The sequence below is a fragment of the Misgurnus anguillicaudatus genome, chromosome 7 (assembly GCF_027580225.2).
Source record: "Misgurnus anguillicaudatus chromosome 7, ASM2758022v2, whole genome shotgun sequence".
Classification (NCBI taxonomy): Eukaryota; Metazoa; Chordata; class Actinopteri; order Cypriniformes; family Cobitidae; genus Misgurnus; species Misgurnus anguillicaudatus.
Window position 1 is genome coordinate 37,646,314 of NC_073343.2, and position 21,135 is coordinate 37,667,448.

Consider the following 21,135-nt stretch of genomic DNA (forward strand, 5'->3'; position numbering starts at 1 on the left):
ACTTTAAATGTTATTTGTAATCGTTATGCTTGCTATGGTGTTACATGATGTTTTGATTGTATCATTATTTTAATACATAATAAAGCATAAAAAAAAAAAAAAATGAACCGTTTGAAAATGAAAGTGAAACTACTTTTCAGCCGACTCCATTTTGCAAGACAGGTTTGCACAAATGCTTTGCTGGGATCACAATTGGTATTAAATAGCAGGTGACAGGTGTAAACATGTTTTAATCTAGTTAAGTGCCAGATTGTTTTCTGATGTCAGTCGTAAGGCTTTTGCAGACAGAAAATATAGCTGGTAAGTCAGTTTTTCTATCCACACAGTAAATGCAGAGATGTTTACATATACGGCTACGCAGGCAGTTAGCAAATACACACAAAAAATTGTATTCAACATAGTTTTTAATAACTTTGATAGTAGACTGAACTTCATACATATTAAGATGAGTATCCTGTGTGAATCCTGCTATATTTTGGGTTTTTCACATGTAAAAAGAAATGTGTTCCTTCAATTCGTATTTTATAACAGTGATGCTGACTGAAGTGTTTTTTTTTGTTGTTCTTTATGTTTCTGTAGCACTGTCTGTAAAATGAGTGTCTATGAGGAGGGGTGTGATGTTCACACCTGTGAAGTTGAACCCAGTTGTATATCTATGAAGAGTCATGCATCTATGGACAATCCCCCTAAACTCAGCGATGAAACCATGACCTCTGAGTCTGACCCTAAGTGAGTTTGTCATTTTACTTTATGGTAGAGAAATTTTGAGTGTTTTCTTAAGCTTAATATAAATGTTTTATAAAAAGTATACTTTTCATGTGTTTTATGGTTAAGGTCTAAATTAATTAAGTTGTCTCTCTGTTGCTTGCACATGACAGTGTTTTTCCACAGCTAGGCCTGGATGGGGTACGTGTGACCTTGATAAGAATAGCAAGATAGCTTTATGATGCATTAGAAAACAAGGCACTGTGTTTTACCAGCAATGGCTGTCTTTTTGTGTAGCAACTTAAAGGTCGCAAAGATACAGGCACAGTACAAACAGACAGGGGCGGATTATGGCGATGATGTGCCCTGGGTGTCTCAAAGGCCCCCTTTACCAATTTTTTGGGCAACAGCGTTGCACCTGTATGCACAGGGCTCAAGTGTTGGCTCGCCTCTGTCTGTATGCCCCATCATACAGGATTAACAATGGCACTAATTTGCGGGGAGAGAATGCACACAATATTCTGTACTTTCACACCACAAATTGGTTTATTTATATCTCACCAATATCTGTCAAAATACTGTACAACATACTCCAAAAAGACGAGCAGAGCTTTTCACTCAAAATTGAATATTTTTAAACTCTCGACGTTCAGCGCTGAGCGCGAAAAAAACCCTGAGCGCCGGTTTTCAGCCCAGAAAAAACGCGCTAGCTGCTTGCTTATTTGAAAAACGCAGAGTTTCCATTGGAATCAATTAAAAACATGCGGTAGCTTCGGGCGTAAAAGCTTTGGTGTGTCCAGCCCCTAGCTTAAAACAAAAAAGTTGTTTTAAAAAAAAAGTTGGTTTAAATTTACCTTAGCTGAGGGGTATCTTTCTCGATTTCCTCAGAGAAAACGCTTCCACAACATCATCAAAATCCTGTTCCCTCACAAGATCGCATTAAATGGCCATTAAAGACGTCCTTGACACATTTTGCTTCTTAGTTCGTTTTTTACTCTTGCCATTAGAGAAAATGAACGTTCTCCTTCACAGTTGCTGACTGGCATGGTGAGGAAAAGCTGTCCTTTTGTGCTTTCTTTTCATTGATCCACTTGGTTGTGGTTTTAAACTAATTTTTGTTTTGGTTTTTGAGTAACCGTCTTCTACGCGTGACTTTTATATTACGCAATGCTTTTCACTCGCCTCTAGATGTCCCTTTCAACAGCGCAGCAATACATTAAAATTATTTATTTGATTTATTTACTAGTTAATACTTTGCAACTTCAAAAAAATCACATTATTCCTCAATATTTAACAAAATTTTACTGAAAATAAAATTAAAATTAAAATATTTACTTGAAAAGAATAGACACAGTAAATTTGACAGGGCCCCCTGCTGGCCCAGTGCCCTGGGCAAGTGCCCAGTAGGCCCGTGCGTTAATCCATGCCTGCAAACAGATTGTTCGCATGGGAGGGATACTAAAACTGGGCCACTATTTAATCACTGAAATACTCAGAACGGGGTCATTGTCATCATCATTTTACCAATGCAGGTGTATACACCCTATGACCAGTATTGTGTTTCTTTAATAAAATACTTTGAAGAGAATTTTACATCTCAGCCGGCTCTCCTGAAAAAAATCCACGACAACTTTAGGAATCAATATTGATTGAGACATTAGGATGATACATTTATACCATAAAAATAAATAAATGCCATAAATGCGTTCTGTGTGATCTTCGCCTTAGAGAGTCGGCTTGCAACCAGAAGGTCACCGGTTCAAATCTCACAAATAATACTTTATTAATCTGGACCGTGTGATGTCACTGTGTTTTGTCACCACCATTTTTGTGACCAGTCACAGCTGCGTGCCCTGCTTTAGTCTATGGTCATTGGTCACAGCAGTCACAACTACCAGAGGAAGATCAATAAAATGCTCCCAGGACGTTCAAAACACGATTACAATATGCGTGGGATATGTTGTGTTGTTGGCTGTAACAATGGTCGTCAGAGAAGCCCCAAAATACAATTTGATTCTATTCAAATGAGTTAGATCGGCAAAAATAAAGGATTGACTTGAATCAGAAGTGACCATAAATGCTTGCCTAATGTTAAATGAATAGTAAAAAGTTCTCAAGTAATTAAATAATCAAGTTAACAGTAAGTGATAAAATAAGAACAGAGACTCAAATGAAAAGCTTTCTGATGATTGAACCAAACGGGAGTAAATAAAGAGAGAAGAGGGCCTAAAACTGGCCTCAAGTAAAGAAAAATTATGTTATAGACAGTCGCACGGATATTGAAAATGCTGTCACAATAGTTTTTATCAACATTAAGAATATTTTGTGCAAATCTAAAGGAAACCAGCCTACAGTTTGTAAATATGGGCTGCCCACTTTCACATCTATAAGTAATTGGTTTCTTTTTGTTGTTCTTCAGCATTGCCTGTAAAATAAGTCACTATAAGGAGATAGAGGAGGAGTGTGATGTTCACACCAGTGAAACGGTACTCAGTTGTGTGTCTATGAAGAGTAACGCGTCTATGGACAATCCCCCTAAACTCCATGATAGAGCTGTGACCTCTGACCCTGTGTGAGTATAAAGATTATTTACCTTGGCTTAAGTACTACGGTAAGACAAATTACACATTAAGCTAGTTGATGAATTTGTTCAAGGTCATATTATTATTATTATTTTAATTTAAGGAGCATACATTTCCGCACATTAAACATTTAGGGACCTATCATACACTCAGCGCAGTGCAGCTCAATGCAGGTGTTTTTTGCTAGTTTGAGCCCAACGCAGTTATTATTTTCACGTTGTTTAAATACAATAGCAAATGCATTTGCACCCATTTGTGCACCCATAGGTGGGCTGCAACGCCATTGACCAACTAAAACCTGGTCTAAAAACGTTGTTATTTAAAGAGCGTATTAGTAATATGCACATTTTTAAGCTCCTCCCACCCAATGATACCGGATTCACCTTTTACTTCACTACATTCTAATTTATAATATTGGACTTTTCACTCTCTTAGATCTTTTAGTTACTTCTACTTGAGTAAATTTAGTCCTAGATTTTTTATGTCATTAAGTATTAAATGGAATTTTATATAATGTGGTACAAAACATTATGGTTCAGAAACCTGCGAACCAGTGGTGGCTGGTGACTTCTTTTTCAAGGGTGCACGATGCAAAGCTCATCACAACATGTATTTAGCTCATAGTGTAAGTGGCTCGTCATGTGAACCATTTGCATCATGCGTCTTGTCAAAATACGGGCCTGCTGCACATGCATTTAAAGGGTTTATGAGATGCTCGCATTTGCCAGATACTCGCTTAATCTCATGTGTAATCAGAGTTTACTGTTAAAGGATTAGTCCATTTTCTTAAAAAAATCCATATAATTTACTCACCACCATGTCATCCAAAATGTTGAAGTCTTTCTTTGTTCAGTCGAGAAGAAATTATGTTTTTTGAGGAAAACATTGCAGGATTTTTCTCATTTTAATGGACACTTAACACTTAACTCAACACTTAACAGTTTTTTTCAACAGAGTTTCAAAGGACTCTAAACGATCCCAAACGAGGCATAAGGTCTTATCTAGCGAAACGATTGTCATTTTTGACAAGAAAAATAAAAATATGCACTTTTAAAGCACAACTTCTTGTCTATCTCCGGTCCTGTGACAGGCCAGCGCGACCTCACGCAATACATCATCACGTCAAGAGGTCACGGAGGATGTATGCAAAACTACGCCCCAGTGTTTACAAGTGTGGAGAAAGAGGACCGTTCAGACGTTGTTGTATGTGGAATGATACTAATTAATGTCTTTGTGTCAGTTCATTGTTTAAAATGGTCCGCAAATGTGCGTTTCATATATGGAACACGTGACCTTTCCATTACGCAATTACGTGAGGTCGCGCTGGCTCATCACAGGACCGGAGATAGACAAAAAAGTTGTGCTTTTTTATTTTTCTTATCTAAAATGACAATCGTTTCGCTAGATAAGACCCTTATGCCTCATTTGGGATCGTTTATAGTCCATTGAAACTCCATTGAAAAAAACTGTTAAAGCGTAACTAAACCCCTGGTCAGAGCCTGACTCCACCCACTGGCAATATTTGAAAAATGCAAGAAAAGTGGGCAGATCCCAACGGAGATAGAGGGGACGAACTAAGCTCGTACCAAATGTGTGGTGAGATCGTAACAAGGGCGTGGTGAGCTTGAACCTGCTTACGTCACGAGTCATTTTTTGGACCCAACATCCAATAGGAAAATTCAACTGCAGTAGCCACCGTTCAACCTGAAGAGGGCAGCACTCAGACGTTTTTACAACATATATTGTAGTATTGAAACACTTAATATCCAAATGTCAAAAAACTTACTCAAATCAATGAACAGCACTAATAAAGCTTTATTTTTACAGATTATTAACTTAAAAAAGTTGGTTTAGGGTTTAGTTACTCTTTAACCTCTTAAACCCTGAGGACCCAGTCCCGGGTACAAAATTTCGTATTTTGACTCAAATAAAATATTCTTTTAATCTTTAATGGTCCATCATGGACCCCAGTAACACATATGAGATACTGTTTGAAAGCTTAGACTCTCTACTTTCTCCAGATATGCATCACTTTGAGAAATCTTTTACTGTAAGAAAGTTATTTACACTTAATTTACACTATCACCCCCCCCATAATTTTTTATATGATTTAATATTCACACATTTCATATTTTTCAAGTATGACAAACATGGGCAAGTCTTATATCAACTGAAAGCTCTCACTCTCAGGAATAAGGCTACAGCGTTATTTTTGTTCTATTATCAACACATATCCAACAATAGTTGAATGAATAATAAGGTAAAAAATCGTCTTTTGTAAACATATGGGAAAATTGAGTGTGGACTGCCTCAGATAGCACATATAGCCACAAATGATACACCATCTTTTCTCTTAGGTCCTACTCTAAAAAATGAGTCCATTCACAGCATTTTCTTAGGTTGTGTGCATGAATAATCCCTTGTTATTTATTATATGTCCAAAACAAAAAATTAATATTTATATGAAAAATGTATTTTCGCACACTTCAGTAAAATGAAAATAACTTTTGAATGCGACATGCTAAAGAGATCATTCTTTTTTTGGGTGTTTACTGTCTGCTGCTGGTAACAACCAGAACTGTCTGCAGTCTGCTAGAGCACACAGAACCAGAGTTATACACTATCAGAGGCAGTATTTACAACATATAAAAAGAAAATTTGGTGTTTCCTCATATGAAAAACAACATACATAACATTATTTGTCACAAACAGCAGCTTTTTATGTAACTTCAAAGGGTTTTCTTTAAAATGATATAAAGCAATTGCATTTATTCCACTGTATGTGGTTATGGTAGCACTTCAAATGTTTTTTGGCAGAAATTTAACTCCATAAGCGTATTATTCCTCCCATCAGTTGGAGTAAAATAACTTTTGCATAGATTATGATAGAGAAAAAAATCTTTTTTCCTCTGTAAGCTGGCAATTGCTGAAATCAAACAAAACTGTCTTCAGGGAGCTGAGGCACTCAGGGCCAGAGTTATACACTTTTAAATAAAAACTTTAGAAAAAAAACATCAAAAAGCGCCTATTTATTTTTGTGTTTATTAGAGGACTGACATCACATACAACCATGTTTAGCACTTTCAACAGTGTTTTATGTAATTTCAAAGGGTTTCCTGTAAAATGATACCAAACATTTGTATGTAAACCTCTGCATGTGGGTATGGGAAGCTTTTGAAATTGGGTAGGCCAAATCAAGGCGAAAATCCCCAAAATAGCTTCAGGGTGGAAGAAGTTAAGTGTTAAGTGTTAAGGGTTGGGTTCCATTAACTCTTTCCCCGCCATTGACGAGATATCTCGTCAATCAAGAGAAAACACTTCCCCGCCAATGACGAGTATTTCCGTCGTTCCGCAATACCCTTCAGCAACTTTTTAAACCCGGAAGTATTGCCCTCTGGCAAGCTGCTGCATGTCCGTGTCTGTTTTAAAGATCGCTCTGAATGGGATCTCTATGAAAAGTCCGTCACAAAAATGGAATTATCTCTGCTTTTTGCTCAAAATGTGGTGTTTTTGCAGAAACCTGCCCATATTCAAAAGCTGATTACAAAAGAACTACTGAAGGTAGGATGAAACGGTTTTTTTTGTTTGAAAGCAGAGGGTCTGTTCTTTCATTTGGTATATTGTATGTTTATATATCTGAAGAAGAACATTTTCTGGAAGGCATTAAACTTTGGTGAAAATCATGAAAAACGCTGGCGCTGGCTGGCAACTTTTTTAAAAAATACTGGCGGTGAAAGAGTTAAAGTCCATTAAAATGAGAAAAATTCTGGAATATTTTCCTCAAAAAACATAATTTCTTCTCGACTAAATTATCTAGATTTTTTTTAAGAAAATGGACTAATCCCTTAAGTTAAGTCTTGCAAGTATTTTGTAAACATGAGCGTCATAATCACTTTTAATGCTTGTGCAGCAGGCAAGACGCATGATGCACATGGTTCACATGATGCAACTAACACATATTTTGAATTTGCATCCCTCGGAACAGAAGTCACGAGAGAAGTAAAAAAACACACAAATGAAGTACAAATACTAAAACTGACTATTACTGTCAAACTCTTAGCAGACAACAGGACACAGAGACACACAGACTACTGGACGAGACTACAAACCTACATGGAGTCAAAGATCAACACAAAACCATCATGAAGAACAAGTATGAGAGTTTATTTGAGGGAATCAAACAACAAGAGAATCAAACCCTCTTAAACAGGATTTACACACAACTTTACATCATAAATGGAGAGAGAGAAGGTGTGAATGAAGAACATGAGGTGTTACACATGGAGAAAAAACCCAGAACACAACACTCACAAGACACAACAGTCTACTGCAATGACATCTTTAAACCCTTACCTGAACCAGGATATGAGGAGAAGATGAACAAAATCAAGAGCGTTCTTACTAAAGGCATCGCTGGAATCGGTAAAACCGTCTCTGTGCAGAAGTTCATTCTGGATTGGACTGAAGGAACGGACAATCAGGATGTAGATTTCATGTTCGTGCTTCCATTTCGAGAACTGAACTTGATTAAAGATGATCAGTACAGTCTTCACAAACTTCTGCTTGACTTTCATCCTGAACTTCAAGATCTGGACTCAAAGATTTATGATGAGTGTAAAGTTGTGTTCATCTTTGATGGTCTGGATGAAAGCAGAATAACAATGAAGTTTAAAGACAGTGAGAAAGTTTGTGATGTGACTCAGACTTCATCAGTTGGTGTGTTGATATCAAACCTCATCAAAGGAGATCTGCTTCCCTCTGCTCACATCTGGATCACCTCCAGACCAGCAGCGGCCAATCAGATCCGTTCTGAATACATCAACCGTGTGACAGAAATCCAGGGATTCAATGATCCTCAAAAGGAGGAATATTTCAGGAAGAGAATCAGGGATGAACATCAAGCCAGCAGAATCATCTCACACATTAAAAGATCAAGAAGTCTCCACATCATGTGTCACATACCACTTTTCTGCTGGATCTCATCCACTGTGCTTCAAAAGATCCTGACACAAGATCACACAGCAGAAATCCCTCAAACCCTGACTGAAATGTACATTCACTTCCTGCTGATTCAGATCAATATGAAGAATGAGAAGTATGATGAGAAAGATCCAGAGGACCTCCTGCAGTCCAACAGAGGAGCGATTGCGAAACTGTCTGAACTGGCTTTCAAACAGCTGATGAAGGGTAATGTGATGTTTTATGAGGAGGACCTGAGAGATTGTGGGATAGACATCACTGATGCCTCTGTGTATTCTGGGATCTGTACTGAGATCTTTAAAGAGGAATCTGTGATAAATCAGAGGAAAGTCTATAGCTTCATACATCTCAGCTTTCAGGAGTTTCTCGCTGCGTTCTTTATGTTTCATTCATGTGTAGTAGAGAACATTGAATCTGATGTGAATAATGCGCTGTATGGACTATTACAAACAGTAACTGATAGATCCTCAAAGACAAAAAATGGACGTCTGGATCTTTTCCTTCGATTCCTGCTGGGCATCTCGCTGGAGTCCAATCAGAGACTCTTACAGGATCTAGTAACACACACCGTGGACACCACAGAAACCATCAAGAAAACCAGCGAGTATATTAAAGACAAAATCAAATATCAAGAACCCATAAGTGACAGCTCCAGTGACCAGTTCGAAGATGATGAACTCTCAACTAATCAACATTATCTCTCAAATGATAGATCCATCAATCTGTTCCTCTGTCTGTTGGAAATGAACGATCAGACTCTGTACAGAGAGATTCAGGAGTTTGTGAAAACAAAGAGATATTCAAAGGATAAACTCTCTGCTGCTCAATGTTCAGCTATAGCCTACATGCTTCAGATGTCAGAGGAGGTGCTGGATGAGTTTGATATCAGTCAATTCAACACAACATATGATGGTGCCGTGAGACTCATACCAGCTGTGATGAACTGCAGAAAAGCTCTGTGAGTATACGTAACTGTGATTGTAGCTTGTGAACCTATCAGAATGACCTCCATAAAAACACAAAAATGAGCAGATAAACGAATGCTTTCCATCAGCAGTAATTAGGCCTTCACCGGTCCTAATAGATCTGAAAACCCGGGGTCTAAACAATCTGTCAATCAATTTTAAATGCACATTTTAACCGTTACCTTGATGTCGCCATCAGATGACAAATGAAAATAAATGGAGCAGTGGGCTAAATCGGTTGCAAGGGCACCAGGGTTTCTTGGTGGGGTCTGAATGGTGTGTGCAAGGCTGCAGACTAGAGGTCTTCACGGGTCCACTTAGAACCGAAAACCTGAGCTCCGACCCGATCAGGTTGGGGTCTAAAAGTTTCATGTGTGCCTCCTGCCTCGGATGCCTACATTTTAGTGGTTACCTTGGTGTCGTCGTCAGATAACAAAGGAAAATAAATTGAGCAGCTGGCCAAAATTGTTGCAATGCCACCAAAGTGCGCTTGTAGCCGCTAGGAGGCTGCTCAGGTTGCAACAGCAGAATTCATCCAGTTAAGAGTTGTTCAACCACAGAAATAATTTTAGAGACATTATTTAAAAGTTGAAAAAACTACAAAGTGTTACTTTAAAAATATTTATGCACGTCAGGTAAAAAGTGTTTTGGTCATTTCGGGTCAGGTACATTTCTTTGGACTCGAGAAAACCTCTACCCTGTATTTGTCTGGCAACCCAAAAGGGGGTTGAGGAATAAACTGTAAGGGCTCAGTCACACCAAAAGCGTTTATGGCAGTTGCAGGCGCCTTTTTTGAATGATATTCTATGGGCAGGGCGCGTTTGCGCGCTGTTTATGCGCGCCGGGCGCCTTGCGGTTTTCTGCCGCCTGCCACGCACGCGTTTTTGAAGGAGCGCTGAGAGCGGAGGAGCGCCTGACGTCATTCGCGTCTTCCATTGTCCAATCGAATGAGGGGAGAGGCGGGCCTCACGTTGTGCTGAGGGAAGTTTACAGTTGCTTTGAAGAACCAGACTTCACTCGCTCACTCTCTCCTGCGTGTTTGTGCTCCTCTTATCCTCAAACAAGGTCAGAGCAAGCGTCCTCTTTTTAAAGTTTCTGCTAATATGACAGTTAACAGCAAAAGAGCGCTCACGCTTCAATATTTGATTGACAAGACAGCTGACTCGGTGGTTGCTTAGCAATATGAAAAGCCGCGCTGCACTGCTCTTTTTTAAAAAAGGCAGTGCATCGCGCCTTGCGTTTGCAAGCGTTTAAAGCGCTTTTGGTGTGACTGAGCCCTAAGGAGGACGCAGAAACAGCGGGATCCATTTTGCGGATGTTAATTAAAACAAACCAATCTATCAAACAAATCCAAAGCGTAAGGCAAGTGGGTAAACTGAGACAGGCAGGCAGGTCAATAACAATGGGCAGTCCAATCCAGGCAAACAGAGACAAGGGGTAATCCAAAGGCAATACACAGGTAAACAGGCAGAAGGTCATATACAGGCAGTCAGAATAACACTCAGAGTAAACACTTGGTATGCAGGGTTAGATGGCAATACTTCGCGCTAGGCCTAGGCCAGCTTGGAGCTTAAAGGTAGGGTAACAGATTTGATCCTGAAACATTTTTTGTTATGCTGGTTAAAAGTCTCCTTACATCCTGATAGCAATCACTGTGTTAAGTTGTTTAAATGTATTTGTAGAAATTTATGTCATCTGTGAAAGGCGTAGGACCAAAAAATGTTCAACAAATCATAGATTTCGGTCCGAACGGACGTTTCCATTTTTGTCCCTCATACGTAAGCATAATTTGAATGCCCACCGCGCAGCGAGTCCACGCAGACACCATACGTCATCGGCGCGTTCACGTGCGCTCACCTCCTGCCTGTAAACAGTGAGAACAGCAAACTTTTCTGCTAAATTGACAACCTACTGTACACAGGAGGCACAAAACTAAAGGCATCTTTTATAACAACACCAGCAAAAACTGCCTGGATCAGCAAGAGCAAAACCCCAAATGAACATCGGTAACTTTACTGCTTTACCACGAGATGCAAACAGCTGCAGGACGCAAAGGGTCTGAAAGAGTCGTTGCACTGTTTATTTTGATAAGGTAGGTACGCGATATGTTTGTATTGAGATGGATTCAGATATTCTACTTTGATGAAACATTGTGTTGTTTATGAAATTTGTGTTCGTTTACGGATTAGCGTAACGATATAGTTACTACGTCTACACAACCGAACGTGTGCTTAAACTAATTCTGATATAAACCAGTTGTTTGGTTATTTTGGCAGTGTTATTCGACTTTGTACAGCAAAGTTTTCTCACTGCTGAATGAGACATGAGATGTGACCGTCTGATCTGTGCGTGTTCATGTGTTTTGGAAGAGGCGTGACTTTGGATGGCGGTTTGACTTGAGGGTGGGATCGGGATTTCATTGCTAGGCGGCTACCGTTAGCATTTTTCAAAATGTGTTACCCTACCTTTAAGTAAGGCAAAACAGAAAATGATCAGAGAGGCACAGGGCGGCGCCATGTCAGTACTTCGGCGAGGGCTCCCTCTGGTGGCGCGGTGGTATGGACGTTACATAAACCTTCCCCACTATTTAGAATTTACACTGCGATACCTAGTTTACCCGCTAGTGTTCAATATTACATACTGCTCCTTTAGTATTCATTAATGAATGCATGAAGCCATCTAAATATTTTTTATCAATATACTCAAATCAATTTTCTGGGCTATTTTGACTTATTAAAATGTTTTAGATTAAAGGTACAATTTGTAAAATATCCAAAAACCCCTAGGCCAGTGTTATATATTTTGTCCAGCTGATTACTAACTATATCTTTAATGTTTTCAACTTCTTGAAAATTGCCATTCTAAACAGTGACACGGGGCAGTGCAGTCACCAGTCAATGACAATAATATCCAAGTTACCCTTTGTTACCGTCTTTACTGATGTAGAAACCACATGACAACAGTGTCGTGGACAAATGTGGAAGTATGCGTTAGTGTATAGCGTCTGTCGGGCTACTCGCATATTTATGGTAAGTTTGTTGATCTGAACACTTAATTCTGTGCTGTGTTAACACACGATCAAATGAATAATACTGTAACATCTATGACTAACAGTTAGTTTTGAACATTACCTGAAACCTTTCATAATGAAATAAAACGATGTCATCAAACACAACATTTATAAAACTTGATTACTTTACCTCATGTGGTAACATGATGTCTCGTTCCCTTCTGATTGATGGCCATCAGTGCTTGATTTAAAGACAACAAATTCCATCATTCCACACTGCTTCAGAGCGTCATTAATCTATGTCCATGTAATTGTTTCGTCCTCTAGCGGCAGATTCTACAAATTGTATGTTTAAATGAAAGTTATTGGCACGAATGCCAGAGTGATATGACATAGAATATTAGTCAAGTGGTCAATGTATAAATAACACAACAATTTTAATTTATTGTTTCATGTTTTATCTTCTGTTATAGAATTGTTGATTGTAGTTTAAATACAGATGAATGTAAAAGTTTGGCTTCAGCTGTTCAATCATCAAACTCTCTAATAGAGCTGAAAATAAGGAACATTCATCAACAGGATTTAGGAGTAGAGTTGATGTCTGGACTGAAGAGTTCACACTGCCAACTGAACACACTGAGGTATTTATAAACATGTATATACATGGATTTATTTTTTTCACTTAGTTAAATATTGATGGTGGAATATTAGCAGTGTTTGGTTAGCTAGTTTTAATTTGTGAAAAAGTTACGCTACAACTGTAAACAAAATATATCAAATTTAAGTGAAACATGCAAAAAAATCTGCCAATGGGGTACGAAAAAAATACTTTTTTCTTAAACACTTAAATTCAAGAAAAAATATCAGTTTTTTTTTGTTGCTTGTTTTTTGTACAAATTCACTAAAATTTGATATATTTTATCTAAAAACTCAACTTATTTTCTTAGGTCTTTTTGCTCATCAAAAAATGCATTTAAATATTTACACCAAAAACAGGAAAGCAATACTAAGTAAGAAAGTCATTATTTGTAGTGTAGGTGCTTATTGTAGCAGCCTAAAAACCTTAAACACCCTTGTTTCAATTCATGTCAGAAGACAAAAGTGTTTTTATTCTCATTCATTTAAATCTATCATATATTTATCAGTGCTACTTTTGTCTTTTGTTATAGACTTGTTAACTGTAATCTCACTGATGGATGTTGTGAAGGTTTGGCTTCAGTTCTTCAATCATCAAACTCTTTGAGAGATCTGGACCTGAGTTACAATGACCTACAGGATTCAGGAATAAAGTTGATCTCTGATGGATTGAAGAGTTCAAACTGTCAACTCAACATACTGAAGTATTTTTAAACATAGATTGACTTGTTTATGAATTTAAAGGAGCGGTGAATCAAACAATCAATTTGATCATTTGTTATATAAGAGTTCTTCATACTTAAATGAACATCCTGCAAATTTCAGAACTGAAAACGTCCCTGTTACTGAAATAACCTGATCTCACAAATTTCACAATTGTAAGAAAATAGGAAAAACAGTTGAGTAACCAATACGTGAAACTGTCACAGAAAAGAAAGTCGTGGCAGGGGAGCGTAAAATGGTGGAAATACGTGACAATGACACAAAAAAATGAGCAAAATAATGCGTGACTATTTCACGTATTTTGTGAGATCAGGCTGTGATCAGTACATGAAATATAACAATTTTTGGCACCAAGCCAAGAAAACAGTCGGTTCAGGAATGTGCTGAAATGTGACGTCAGATTAGAATTTAAACACCTCCTCTAAACCCAAAAGGCAATAACTACTTTTGTAGCCCCGCCCACAGCTTGCATCAGCTTGCGTGACATGTGTGGGCCAGGGGCAAAGCAAACCTATGCATTGTCTCAACAATCAGTAAACATGTAACCAAAATTACTTTTAAATAAATTTTTCCCGAAAGACTTTTATTTTGACATGGTGATCTGTTATGAGTACCCAAACGTAGTGTTTCGGTTGTGGAAGAATACAGTCTCTGTATAACCTTACCTTGGAACCATACTTGGAACCTAACATTAGAAATGCATGGTTCAAGTTTGTTTTTAAAGAAGTTCCAGCTCGTAATGTTAGCAATGCATGTACTTATTTGTAATATTGTTAAACATTTCTTACAGCAAATTAAAATTAAAATATTTAAATACTAATATAATTGTAATGTCTTCAAGATTCATGAATGTATGGTGTCACATGCTGCTGTGACTGTATTCCGTTGCCGGCATTTTATTGGCTGATTCAGAGGTTAAGGGTGGCCATTTTAGGTTGAAATCATTGTAGTCCTCAGTTTGCAGTTACCGTGGGTTTACACCTGCCGTGTTTGAGGCGTAAAAATCGGGTCTACCGCGCCTAGTTTGCCGCTTGAACAGTTTGAGTGTACTCGCTTCATTCACGCGGAAATTTGCGTAATGGGAGGGGCTTCTGCGACTCCACTCGCTTTCTGTAATCACGTCACTACTAAAGCAAGCTCCTAAATTGGTTAACGTGGTGCGTTTTTTCGCCAAAGTTCAAATTCTGCCAAAGTTCAAATAAATCTTTGGTGTCTCCCCATAGTGCAGCGTATGTGAAGTTTTAGCTCAAAATGCCTCACATATAATTTATTATAACATGTTAAAATTGCCAGCTTGTATGTGCTGTTTTTGGGTGTGTCCTTTAAAATGCAAATGAGCTGATAAAATGCAAACACTGATCGCAATAATGGTGTTTTGTTCAAATTAGTGCCGTGGTTGGATAGTGCGGATTAAGGGGCAGTTTTATCCCCTTCTGACATCACAAGTGGAGCCAAATTTCAATTAGCTATTTTTTCACATGCTTGCAGAGAATGGTTTACCAAAACTAAGTTACTGGGTTGATCTTTTTCACATTTTCTAGGTTGATACAACCACTCGGGACCCAATTATAGCACTTAAACATGGAAAAGTCAGATTTTCATCCTCTTTAATCTTACAGATCATGTTAACTGTTTGTGTGTTTTGTTTTTGTAGATTATCGGGCTGTAGGGTGACAGATGAGGGTTGTTGTCATCTGGCTTCAGCCCTAAGTTCAAAACTCTTACACCTCAGAGATCTGGACCTGAGTTACAATAACTTTCAGGATTCAGGAGCGAAGTTGATCTTTGATGGGCTGAAGAGTTCACGCTGTCACCTGGAGATACTGAAGTATGGAAAAAAATAACAGCATGGGGGGATTTATTGTACTAGTCATTGGATATTATATCATTTTAAATACTGTTTAAAGGCATGCATTTATATCAGGGGTCCTCAAAGTCATTTCTGAGATTGATCTACTACATATTTTAAGAAACATGTTTTGTCTTCTGTTATAGACTTGTTGGCTGTAATCTCACTGATGGATGTTGTGAAAGTTTAGCTTCAGTTCTTCAATCATCAAACTCTCTGAGAGATCTGGACGTGGGTAACAATGATCTACAGGATTCAGGAGTAAAGTTGATCTCTGAAGGACTGAAGAGTTCAAACTGTCAACTCAACATACTGAGGTATTTAAGCCGTAAGAGAACACATCACTTGGTTATGAAATATGCTCACATTTGTTATCTAACGCCTTTAACTTACCACATGCCTTATTTATCGGTCAATACTACAGTACACAGCAGATGACCTTACAATAACAATGAATGTAAAGAACACGCTTTTAGTGACTGCATAATGATTTTTACATCTTAGCATGCTGGCTAACGATCATGTACGATGTCTGCACCAGCAAGGTACATGATGTATGCAAATGTATGTAGACTGTAAAAAAAGATGGACGACGTGACGTTCCCTCCCTACATTGTAATGAATTGAAGCTAAAAATGGCCGACCATGGTCGTCGCCATGTTACATAAAAATGTCTGTTTAGAGCCAAGGCATGCGCAGAAGGAATCGTCCGTGGAGCCAGAGGCGGAGCCGCGGTATCAAACTTCGGCCCAAACCCTCGCACGCCCAATTCAACCACGCCAATCATAACTACACGCCCCGTTTCTATAACATTAAATTACTAGCTAAAATGAAACATTGCTTTATAATAATTATAGATCTTTTGTTTTGAATCAGTGGTTCGGAGCATGTTAGGACACGTGTTGTGATATTTACTGCTGCAGCTAACAATTATTTTTATAATCGATTGATCGGCTGATTATTATTTTTTATTAATCGACTAATCGGATAAAAACGTAAATATTACTTCATTAGTTTTTTTACTTATTACAGCTAAATAAGGCTCTAAATTAGTGTATTCATGTGTTGAAATGTACATTTAAAAGTGCAAAAATCACACACCACTAGTTTTACTGATATAATCTTTTTGATTTTGATATTTTAAGCCTCAAATAAAAAGTTTGTGCCGCTTTTAAATAGTTAAACATAATTTAATGTCAAAACATAAACAAACAAAACAAATTAAAGCAACACTATGTAGTTTTTTTACCTTTAAATAATGTCTCTAAAATTATTTCTGTGATAGAACAACTTTTAACTGGACAAATTGTACTGTTGCTGCAACCTGAGCAGCCTCCTAGCTGCTACAAGCACACTCTGAAAGTGGCGGTGGAGGGTAGGAAACACAGCCCCACCCCTCCCCCTGCCTGCAGAAGAGTGCTTTTCAACCACATGGGGGAGCTGTAAGCCATTTTTACATGGAAACTACATAGTGTTGCTTTAAGGGCTCTATCTTACACCCGGCACAATGCAGCGCAATGCGCGACGCAAGTGTCTTTTGCTAGTTTCCACCCTGCGCAATTATCATTTTCACGTTTAGCGCCACGTTGTTTAAATAGCAAATGGATTTGTGCCCTATTTTGCGCCCATGGGCATTCTGGTCTGAAAACGAGGTGTAGAAATAGATAGGCCCAATATGTTTTTTGTTATTTAAAGAGCGCATTAGTAATATGCGCCTATAAACGGGACGACAACGCGTGGTTGCTTATCACATACATGAATGCGCAAAAATGCACAAAAATGCTTTTAAATATGAAAGATTAAAGGATTGAATGTAAAAGATTATTATTGAGTCTCTTGGACATAAATGAGGACCGATTATGAGACGTTAGAAGGCGCAAAGAGCTGCTTCACCTGTAGACTGGTAAGTAAATAAATGGTTTGCTTTAAACAAATGCATCTGTTTTTTTTTTAAAATGCTACCTCATGGATTTATTGTATATGATGACTCTGTACCTGTGGATATGGTGAGATGAGAAACATTTTTAAGTAATGCTTAAAAAAAAACTGACGCTGTCCAAGTGCTGAAACGTGCGGAGAGCTGTTTGTAAATTCTTTATCTCCTGTCTGTTACAAATAAAGTATTTTTAGAGTACAAACCTTTTCTTACATACTTGTAAATTATTTTTTGATGATATTGGATAGCCATACATTTAAACCAATTAAAAGCCTGCTTTTTTACTTCTGTGACTAAAAGAAAACGTGTTTTAAAGGTTTTAATAAAAAAAATAACAATTTCAATACAAGTGAAAAACAACACAATTATTTAACATTAATCTTAAACTGGGGATCTTCTTCCTCCGCTTAGTTTTTCAGTTTACAAAGTCCATCATCTAAATAGGTATTAGACATAGCGCCAGCGGCACTGGCTTTTAAAGGGGATGAGAGCTGAGACTCTCATTGGTTTTTTGCGTTACGCCCAAAATACTCCCATTGCTCATTAAAAAAAAAAGACCAACCCTTTTCGACCATGCGCTCAGCGCACAAACCATTTTTCCCATTGTTAAATTAGCCAAAGTGGATTCGGACACGCCCATTTAGACGTTGTGCTGTGCGCTTTAGACATTGCGCTTAGATCGTTAAAATAGGGCCCTTAATCTTCAAGGATGTGCTGGTGAGGAAATTTTGCCACAGAATAATAAACTCATTTTAATCTTCAACTTTAGACCTTGATGAGAATCAACATTATTAACAAAATAAATTAACCCATTTAAATATGAAAGTGATATACATGTGTTGTTACAGTAATACCCTCCCCCCCCTTGTAAAATACTATTTTTATGGAAACCCTACAACAATTAAACAAATAAACAAACTCACTTATATTAAAGGAAGAAATTATTAACCAGCATTTGTTTGCACTTTTGCTTCAGTTGTTGTTGCATTAAGAAACAGCGTCTGACTTTAAATAGAAGCGCACAGTTCGCCCTGTACAATGGTGGTGTTGGAGCATGTGACGTAACAGACCAACTAATCGATAAGGCAATTATTGACAACTGTTGATGTGTTTGTTTTTGTAGATTATCAGGTTGTATGGTGACAGGTGAAGGTTGTTGTTATCTGGCTTCAGCTCTGAGTTCAAACCCATCACATTTGAGAGAGTTGGACCTGAGCTACAATCACCCTGGACCTTCAGGAGTTCAGATGCTCACTGATAAACTCAATGATACAAACTATACACTACACAAACTCAAGTATGTTAGGCTCTAATAATCTGTTTTAAAACACAGAACATAGTGTGTGGCACATCTAAACATAATTGGACACATTGTAAAATATGCAGCATGTGATATATTGTGATATCTTGTCATTCATAGTGTTAATCATGGAGGACAGTTCAGAATTATATCAGGACCACAAAAATGTAAGTACACACACACTCATATACACACGCACACACATTTCTGTTATTGTGTTGTAAATGTTCTCTAATTCTGTGTTGTAAATGTTCTCTAATTCAATGTCTCTTATTGTCTACAGATGTCTGTGATCTCACATTTGACCCAAACACCGCAAACAATCATCTGATACTGTCTAAGGAGAACAGAGCGGTTACATATGTAAAAGATGAGCAGTCACACTTCAATTATCTAGAGAGATATGATGGCCCTCCTCAGGTTTTATGTAAAGAGAGTCTGACTGGCCGCTGTTATTGGGAAGTTAAATTCAGTGGAGATGTTATTATATATGTGTCATATAAAGTGAGTGAGGAGGGTGACGGCTTATTTAGACCCAATGAAAAATACTGCAGTCTGGGAATGCTTAACAACGAGTTTTTATTTGCCGAGCACAGTACAGGAAACTGCGCAGAAAAGGCGTTTATAGATTCACCGGACTTTGAAAGAGCAGCGGTGTATCTGGACTGGTCAGCCGGTATTTTGTCCTTCTACAGCGTCTCTAATACACAAACACTCACACACTTACACACAACATACACTACATTCACTGAACCTCTCTATGCTGGATTTAGTGTAATGGTTATTAACCAAGATGCTTATTGTGAGATTAATCCACCTCCAATGAGACACAACTGAATGATGGACCTAAACTCTGTAAGATGCAGCTGGAAACTTGTTGGTTTTATAATGCATAATATGTATGTGATTGGCTTTGATTCAGTAGTTACAAAATTATTACAGTTTTTTTTCAATTGCTAACAAGCATTGTTCAATACTGAAAGCACACTCTTCTCACAGTCAGCTAAGTCAGTGTAAACCAAACTGTGAACCATTTTTCATTGCTTACAGACAAAATGCATTCAGTGACCACACTTTTCAAAATTCAGGAACTCTTTTCCCATTAATACTCCACAACCATAGGTTGTAAAAAAAGATCTGCCCCCATGTTCACAACATGCAAAATGCTATTCAAAATGCTTTTCAGCACCTTTTTCTAACACACTGCATTTCAAAACACATTCAAAGCAGGACGATGGCAAATTCCAAGCACTTATGCAACAATTATTTTAAAATATTCTCAATTTTATAGCTGAAAAAAAAATCATTACAAGCTAATTGCATTTTTTTGTGTTCTGCCTTAGTCTCATTACCATGATTTAGTTAAAGGAGATAGTTTGGAACTGAATTTGATGGCAAATATGGATCAAATCAGATCGATTCAGAGAAGATACTTTCCAAGATGCATTGCCATCAACTTTTGGCGAAACGCAAGAGAAAGAGAACAGATAAGAACCGTCACTGTAATTTACCATAATGAACAACTACACATGTTACAATGATGTGGAGAATGTATTTTATTTTTTTTATTATCATTCAGCCCTGGAAATTGTCCTCTTTTTCACCTTTTGGCTGTAATTTTCATATAGTAAAATGTACTATATTCATATAAAAATGTAATCATTTCTGAATCATTTATGCTTTCAATAAAGTGAAAAGGTGTTACAGTTTTCTATGAAGAACTGATTTATGTGGAAAATCAAGAAAAGTTGATCATTTCTGTAATGCTTCCTGTTGTTAGTGTTTTTTAGGTCAGTGTGTTGTGAATGAAATGTGTGTTTTCTGAATGAGAATTGTTGCCAGTGTTATGTTGATCTGAGTGAGTTTTGGAGTTAAGATTTAAAAACTGTTTGGCTAACATTCATGCTGTGTGAAAAGTTTTGAAAATGTGGTTTCAGTATTGAATAATGCTTGTTAGCAACTGAAAAAAAAACTTTATTATTACCATATTGTCCAGTCAGATGAGTTTCCAATGAAAAGCTCGCAAAGGTTCTGCTGCACTTACTCATCATCACCAGCAGATGTCAGTCACGTATTTAATATGAGACGTGAAATCATCAACACTTATAATGTAAATAAAGATTATGATTTGCTTAAGATGTTTTTGTGAAGAGCCAGAGATAAACTGATGTCAAACAAACTAATCAATACATTGCACTATATTCAGTACATGGTCTTAAATTATACATACTTTTTCTGAATTCCTACTTAAAAGTCCAATCATATTTTTAAAATGGATGTTGTGCACTGGAATAATTTGTTAATAGGTTTAATAAAAGAATACTGTATGTGGTAATAAGAAATACTTGATGGCAAAATAACCTTAATTATAAATAAAGCTTATTTTATATTTTTGTACCTTGTGCCTCATTTAATGTTGGCTTGTTGAATGTTCAAAGGATCCATACAG

The 21,135-nt window shown here is 37.5% G+C and overlaps 1 protein-coding gene across 5 annotated transcripts; it reads left to right on the forward strand.

Moving 5' to 3' along the window:
• The first annotated feature begins 125 nt into the window (after positions 1–125).
• LOC129417046 (NACHT, LRR and PYD domains-containing protein 12) lies at positions 126–20,392 on the forward strand. Of its 5 annotated transcripts, XM_073869891.1 has the most exons (11): positions 127–300; positions 580–729; positions 3,125–3,277; positions 7,348–9,225; positions 12,716–12,883; positions 13,412–13,582; positions 15,256–15,429; positions 15,597–15,767; positions 18,510–18,683; positions 18,807–18,853; positions 18,970–20,392. In XM_073869891.1, exons 2-11 carry the CDS (start codon positions 593–595, stop codon positions 19,521–19,523), a joined length of 3,627 nt encoding a protein of 1,208 aa, XP_073725992.1. In that variant the 5' UTR covers positions 127–300; positions 580–592; the 3' UTR covers positions 19,524–20,392. The 5 variants fall into 5 exon arrangements, with proteins under 5 accessions (XP_073725990.1, XP_073725991.1, XP_073725992.1 ...); XM_073869889.1 differs by lacking the exons at positions 15,256–15,429; positions 15,597–15,767 and having other exon boundaries at positions 126–300; positions 7,351–9,225; XM_073869887.1 differs by lacking the exons at positions 15,256–15,429; positions 15,597–15,767.
• Positions 20,393–21,135: the final 743 nt, after the last annotated feature.